At 38.2% G+C, this 8104-nt stretch overlaps 1 protein-coding gene across 1 annotated transcript; it reads left to right on the top strand.

Annotated features, from left to right (window-relative positions):
• Nucleotides 1-1228: 1228 nt before the first annotated feature.
• On the top strand, nucleotides 1229-2776 carry LOC131687172 (embryonic polarity protein dorsal-like). The gene has a single exon (XM_058971224.1). It carries the CDS (start codon nucleotides 1229-1231, stop codon nucleotides 2774-2776), a length of 1548 nt encoding a protein of 515 aa, XP_058827207.1.
• Nucleotides 2777-8104: the final 5328 nt, after the last annotated feature.

Here is an 8104-nt window from a genome sequence, read left to right as displayed (position 1 = left end):
ACAATTTTTCACTAGTGGTCTATCCCCCATATGCTTGTTCATATGTCAGTGACGCCATAATTGCAAATGTGACCACAATCCAAACTACAAATAACTTTAAAATGGTCATTAAAGCGGGCGAAGCTTTTTTTTCGAGTGTTATGTCTGTTTGTCTGTGGTATTAGCAACTATTGCGACGCTTAGTATTGGTTTATTCCGCGTTTTAAAGATCAGATTTGTTAGAAATTATTGGTAGTTTGGTTTCAGTTAATTGTACGCTACAGAGAAATTCCCAAATTCATAAATTGTATTACCGCGAGTATTAAAGAAATTAACGGTCTCGTATTTAATTTTTTCAAAAAATCGTTTTTTGCTCGTCTGCGTATATATTCAAAAGTATGTGTGAACTATTACGTTATAATTGGAAAAAATGACGGAAGATAATTCTAGAATCCTAGAATTTAGCTTCGCAGTAGACAAACCTATTTTTATTTTTTTTTTTCGGTGCGATGTTTTTACAAAAGACATACCTTTCCAGTTGTGAAGACAGATTTAAAATCGACTAGGTAATAGCTGGGATATGACCGGTCAAAGTAAGCGTTCTCATTTTTTACCCCCTTTTACCCCACATCAAGATGCATCACGGAAAAAACGTTGTAGAACATAACCCATTGGGTATTTTTTTTGAAAATTTGGGTAGAAGTAGCAAATACACGTGAGGAATGCATGGTTGTTTAAAACAAAATATGTTCAGCATGGCCATCGAGATTACGGGAGATTATTCTAGAGGTTCAATGCTAACAATTAAGCGGATAAAAATGAAGTCGATTTTTGTCCACTACACCAGATGCCCCCTTAAGTCCCCTTATTATTGTTTTTATTTGTTTTCTTTTTTAGATAGCTTACGTATAAAATGTGTACCTATGTGTATGAAACTACCTATGGTATTTCCTTAAAAGGACACACTCAAATAGAATGAAATTATATAGGCTACTTTTTATTTGCTTCTCATATTATGTAGTTTTACCTGGTTTACCTATACGTATATTTATTCAGCTGTACTCTGGTGATATGTACAAACTCTGCACAATTTAAGGAGCGGCTAACACTAGAACAGTATCATTGCAGTTTAAGTTTTCAATCACATAACATGTTCCCAGCGTAATATTTCACAGTAACTGGTTTTTCTGTTTTCAATTCGTGTATCGCGATTGTCGAGTTTGTGTAGTGTTAAATAGCCGTCGTGGAAATGCCACTAACAACGCAAGAAAAACCGTACGTAGTGATTACCGAGCAACCACAATCCAAAGCACTTCGGTTTCGGTATGAATGTGAAGGCCGCTCAGCTGGCTCAATTCCGGGTGTACGCACCACACCGGAACAGAAAACATTTCCCAGCATCGAGGTTCGTGGATACAAAGGAAGAGCTTTGGCAGTAGTATCTTGCGTCACAAAGGATCCTCCATATCGACCTCACCCACACAATCTGGTTGGTAAGGAAGGTTGTAAACAAGGTGTCTGCACCGTTCAGCTTGACAGTAGCACTATGAGCTACGTTTTTAATAATCTCGGAATTCAGTGTGTGAAGAAAAAAGGAATCGAAGATGCGCTTAGGTTGAGAGAGAATATTCGGGTTGATCCATTCAGAACCGGATATGGCCATGCCAAACAACCTGCCACCATAGATTTGAATGCAGTTAGGCTCTGCTTCCAGGTGTTTGTAGAAGGACAGCAACCTGGTCGATTCACTGAAGCCCTTCAACCCGTTGTATCCGACATTATTTTCGATAAGAAAGCCATGTCGGACTTGGTTATCTGTAAACTCAGTGATGTTACTGCACCTGTGACGGGTGGCAAAGAAATTATCCTTTTGTGCGAGAAAGTTGCTAAAGAAGATATATCGGTACGTTTCTACGAAGAACAGCATGGAAAGATTTTGTGGATGGACACTGGGGAGTTTCAGCACAACAACGTGCATAAACAGGTTGCCATTTGCTTTAGAACACCGCGATACCGATCCCTTGAAGTTGAGCAGTCTGTAATGGTGAACATTCAGCTCAGAAGACCTTCCGATGGCGCTACTAGCGAGCCACTGCCATTCGAACTTGTTCCAGTAGACACGCTGAGCCAAAAACGAAAACGGCAGAAAATCAGCAGTTGTGAAATTTCAGAACCTGTGCCGGAAGGAGCTCATGGTGGTGGTTTTATGGGCAACATGATTAATATTCCCGAGGAAACAGTAAAGCAAGATCAAAGGGAATCACCACCTCAATTCCACGGGTTTCAAGGACCATATCGCAACCCGATAGCGCCCCAGGAAAGCGCTTCTCCATTCATTGTTGAAAACTGTATGGCACGAGGATACCAACCAGGTTCTAGCAACGACTTCTTCATGGGCGGCCAACAAATTCAAAATCAGTATAGTTATTCACAGCAGCAGCAACAACAACTCCTGAGAACTCAGCAGCAGTCGCAGTTTCAGCTTCCATCCACCAGCAGTAATGTACACTACAATATGAACAACCTAATGGCTGGTGGTCTATCCATTGGGGGCGCTCACGGATCTAACCAACCGATGGGTAATGCGGCCGAATATAACCTCAGCAATCTTTTAGACATTGATCTTGGTAAAGAGTTTACCATGAACTCGTCTGAGATTAAGTCCATTGTTGGTCACTTAACGATTACCGACATAAAGCAGGAGAGCTACCAACAGCGGATGCAAGACGACGAAGAAAATCTCTCCAACAGCTTCACCAGACTGACGACGAACCCGTTGAATGATTTGGGCAAGTAGTCCAGTGAGTGCCAACATAGACGTTGCTGTGATATTGATAGTGTTGTGTGGTAGCTTTAATGTTAATTGAAATTGTAATACCTAATGTACATATTCATAATTCGACAATTTTGTATAAAATGCAAATAAATCGCCATGTGTCTTGTTAAATATTTGTACTTATTACTATCTATATCTCGAATAAACCAGTAATCCAAAAAAAGATCTTTTTATAAAGTTGTGAGAAATAATATTTTCCAGGCTCATTTTAGGTCGCTGAGCACGAAAGCAACATTCATTATTTTTTCAAAGAAGCTGTTTACGCACATTCAAGCGTCTGTTGGAGGTGTCGGATCAGTTCTTGTGGGGAAAACAGTTCGGTCAGGGTTAAACTTGCAGGTACAATTAACTACTATTGGAAATTGGAAATTACGGACTGAATGGCGGACTAACAATCACATATACCGTACTGACTATCACGAACTACTAGACTAAACGTACATTAACGAACTGACGAATAATGTACCAAGGTATTGAGCTTACAAACGTATTATCGTAAAAATGTGTCTGAACCAATGTGAGCTAGGCTTTTGTAGTCTTGATGTACCCTTTGATGACAGTAGATTGGATCAACCGGAAACCCTTTTCTGATCGGAAACACATACTGACGACGATATATTACTGCCAGAAAGGCAAATTATCCTCACTACAACTACGCTGAATCAAGCTGATCTAAAGGGTACGCCGATTGCACTTATGTTGTGGGTACAGTAAAACGCTATTACTGTGTAAATAATGAATTGGACATAGGCGCAAACATACCGCCCGCCTTGAAAGGCGTTACTTTCAAAACAACATATTGCTGACCTGACTTGTATGCCTAACCTCACATGCTATATAGTTCCTGCCAAAGGCCGCAGTAGAAAGATACGCAAAGAGTCTGCAGAGAGTGAAGCCAAAAAAAGTCTACCTATCTAGAAAAATTAGAATCCAGCTTTGCTGCAGAGATATCAGAGATGGATTCCAATTGTACTCGATAGGTAGACTTTTTTGACTTCACTCTTTGCGCAACTGTTCACTATAAACTGTGGTTCTTGCTAATATATGTTTATGTAATGCTACACTGCTATACTATACAGGGTGTTTGGATCATGATTAAGAACCTCTCGAGGGGTAATTGACTGTCATATTTGGAGAAAAACATAGTTCTACACATTCCATCAAATCTCAACCGTTACAAATTTATTGAACTTTTTGTGTATAAAACTTATTTATCTTAAAATACCCCTAACTCAAAACGCTTACGTTGTATTTTAAATCTTTTACTTCCATTGGAAAGGTGAGAAAATTTCCTATTGAATGGTGTTCTCAATTTTTAGTTAATTAGTTTTAATTATCTTTTAGTTGTAAAGTAGTTAAAAGTTGGTGTTTTTGATGAGGTTTTTGTTAATTTTCTCAAAATAATGAATTATGATTATAGCAATATCTATTATCCAAAAGTTGGGTTTCAGGCCGATTAATAATTTGTGCTTCAACGTCATATTCAGATTTCTTCTCATTGCTTCGTAATTTCATGACCAAACTTTTCCTATAATCGACTTGAAGACTCTAATCTAAAAAATATGCTTTATATCGTTATTTCCAATGCTTAATTTGAAGGCTGAGAAAATTTCCTTTCGATGTAGGTACAAATATCTTTTAGTTAAGTGTGCTAAATGACTTTTTACTAGTTAAAAAATCAGCGTTTTTTCGAGAGTTTTGAAATTCTTCTAATTATTAATTAACTAAATTTATCGTTACTATTGTTCATTTGGTGCTCCTTAATATTCTCTATAACTTGTTACTTGACACTTTTTCCGCATACCTTTTCATTTCGCTGCAATTTAATAGTTAACGCAGCATAACCTCACCACAAATGTAGTTTTTTGATATGAAACGTGGTGATGAAAATGATTTTGCTTCGAAACTAAAAGAGATGATTGAATGGAGTCAAAGAGAGAATTGTAGAACTTGCTGAGATGCATTAATTTCATGATAAGGATGATGATGTTTATTATTTACTATTTTAAGAATATAACGAAAATGCTAATAATAACACTAACTTTAAACTAATTAACTTCAAAAAGAATAATAAATTCACTTAACTGAAAGGTATTAATACATTTTTCTCTGCAAAATTTTCCGGGCTTTCGAATAAAAATAAGAAAAGGTACAATAAGTGCCATTCATTTTCAATAAGAGCTAGTATAAGTGAATATGAGATAAAAATATCCAAGTTCAATAACCCAAACACATGAAAACAAGAAAAGATAAATGTATCATGTCAAAGAACAAATTATGCAGCTCTTCAAGACTAACAATCTGAATTATTGAAATGGTGCTGTTAACTAGTAAGATTGTCGCGAAATGAACGAAAAAACGATCAAACTTGTTAAATTTTAAATTAATTACTGTGAAAAGGTTACTTAATCTCATTAGCTGATACATGTGAGGACATCATTCAATGGAAAATTTTCCCACCTATCCAATGGATCTAAAAGATTTGAAATTCAAAGTATACATTTTGAGTTCAGTAACTTAGTAACGGTTGAGATTTGATGGTATGTGTAGATTTTTTTCTCCAAATATGACAGCCAATCATCCCTCAAGAGGTTCTTAACCATGAACCAAAAATCCTGTATGCTGTTCCTGTGATCAATTGACCGAAGTCGAAATAAAGTTGCCTGGCTTGCGATTTGGTGCTTGATGTTATGTGGTGTACCATGGGCGTCGAGGACGGGAGACTTGAATTCGACTCCATCAACTACTATGCAGCCGGCGTCGATAAGAAAAGACCCGAGCGAATCCACTGGCCCCACCACTCACAGTCTGCTTATGTTGTTGTTGATGATTGTGTTGGTTATATGCTGGACTACGACGCTGTTATCATACGATCATGTTGACGTAGTGTCGATTCAAGTACTGTATCTGCAATGATGACGTAATAGTGATGCTTCCTCTTGTAGGTTGATATGTCGCAGTCTGCATCAGTATCAGCATAGGAAAATGGATCAGTATCTGTTTTCATTGATAAAGCGTTAAATACTTATCTCGGGATTATGTTGGGATGGCAGTTCTAGCCACTTCAACCAGAACCGCGCCATCCCTAATTGTCTTGTTGCTGGCACCTCGAAACCACTTCTAGCGCTTGATACTGCACCTTAACTGGACCGAGGCAGACGAATAGACGAATAGACGAGTAGTGACTTCGACGGATGATGAATTCCGGAGTGTAAAAACTCAATCGGCCCACCCCTGAGTCGATTTCTAGTCCCACCAGGGGCACTTGCTTCAAATTTGAAGCAAATCGGACAAGTTTAGCTACCGGACCAAAGTATCTGAAGTTTGTATGGGATTTTTCGACTATTTACATAAAGAAAACCCACTAGCTCGCATTTTCACCGCTAGGTGGCACTGTATGCATCGTATTATCACTGTAAGTGAAAATAAGAAATATAATTTAATTGTCTACAACTTTGTCGAAGGCTGCAACTGAATCCGACTTTGTTAAAAGTAGTTATAAAACTTTAAACGAAGTGATGTCTAAGTCAGTTTTGCACGGGGCTTAGCAGTACATGGTTGTGTATCAGTACTCGATTCGCACAAACTAAACATTTTTGTGAATCGTTAATCGTTAGGTTTAGCTCAATAGTACGTTGAGAAAAATTGTAGTAATTAATACGAGTCATGCTTTGGTTAGAATATTTTAGTTCCACGTGTTACCGCATAGAGGGCGCCAACACTAACTTTTCAACGGAAAGAGATAGAGATTAGGTGTCTTCTACAAAATTGTAGAACAGGCATTTTTCAATAATTCTTCTGAACATCTCAATATTCTATCTCTCTTCTATGAAAAGTTAGTGATGGCGCCCTCTATGCTGTTACAGCTGGAACTAAAATTTTTTAACCAAAAAATAATTCGTATTATGTACTATAATTCTTCTGAACATATTATTGAGCTAAACCTAACGATTATTTCACAAAAATATTTAGTTTGTGCGAATCGAATACTGATACACAACCACATGCACTGCTAGGCCCCATACAAAACTGACTCAGACATCACTTCGTTAAAAGTTTAATAACTTCTTTTAACAAAGCCGGATTAACTAGTAGTCTGGGACAAAGTTGTAGACAATTAAATTATCTCTCTTATTTTCACTTACAGTGATAATACGATGCATACAGTGCCACCTAGCGGCAAAAATGCGAGCTAGTGGGTTTTCTCCATGTAAATTGTCGAAAAATCCCATACAAACTTCAAAAACGTTAGTCCGGTAGTTAGACATGTCCGATTTGCTTCAAATTTGGAGCAAGTACCCCTGGTGGGACTAGAAACCGACTCAGGGGTGGGCCGATTGAGTTTTTAATAATTCATTATTTTTCTTGGAAATCTTCTCCATACACTCAAGTGCATTCGAAACGCCAACCGGTCTGCCTCAAGGAAGTCACCTAGGGCCTCTGATTTTTCTCTTATTCATCAACGACCTCTGCACCCGCATCATGTCTGAAAACTACTCTATGCTGGTGATTTGAAAATCGTTCGTTCAATTTACTCAGCACTCGATTCTGCTGTGCTGAAGACGATATAGCCAATATTGAGGAATGGTGCTTGCTGAATGGCATGCAGATCAACGTCGATAAATGTAAAGTGATAAGTTTCGGACGCTCTGCAACTCTAAGGCGTGAGAATATACCCTTTAAGGCTATGTTATCCAGAGGGAGGATTCTATCATTGGCTTGGGAGTGTTATTCGACAGAAAACTCCGTTTTGCCGACCACATCACTGCAACAACGGCTTTTGCAACATTGGGTTTTTTAAAACGGAACACAGTCGATTTGGTGGATTTCTACGCACTGAAATCTTTAAACTGCGCACTGGTCCGGAGCACCTAGGAGTATGCTGTACAAGTATGGGTGCCATACAATGCCGTTCAAAGTAGCCGACTAGAATGCGTTCAGAGAAATTTTGTGCGATTTTCCGCCGTATAATAATAGATGCATGTTGCTAGATTTGCCAACGCTGGAGTCTCGCCGCACTTTCTTGCAAAGAATGTTCATTTTCGATATGTTGTCGAACAATATTGACTGTCTCGACATTCTCTCAAGGATTCATTTGTTTGTTCCCCCTCGTGATATAAGGAATCGTCCGCTTCTGTGGATTCCTAGGCACCGTACAGCATATGGTCAGAACAATCCGGTAGACAGATGTTTTAGCAGATTCAACGAAACTGCTTTAGTTTTTGACTTCCATACCACTAAATCTAATTATAGAAATTTTTATCATTGACACTAGCAATATTATTAAGT

The sequence above is a fragment of the Topomyia yanbarensis genome, chromosome 3 (genome assembly GCF_030247195.1).
Source record: "Topomyia yanbarensis strain Yona2022 chromosome 3, ASM3024719v1, whole genome shotgun sequence".
NCBI classification, from domain to species: Eukaryota; Metazoa; Arthropoda; class Insecta; order Diptera; family Culicidae; genus Topomyia; species Topomyia yanbarensis.
Note: the sequence above shows the minus strand (reverse complement) of the source record. Positions and strands in the feature narration are given on the sequence as shown.

Excerpts from the sequence above, each read along its gene's own strand:
- LOC131687172 (XM_058971224.1), top strand. The coding sequence starts at position 1,229 with ATGCCACTAACAACGCAAGAAAAACCGTACGTAGTGATTACCGAGCAA.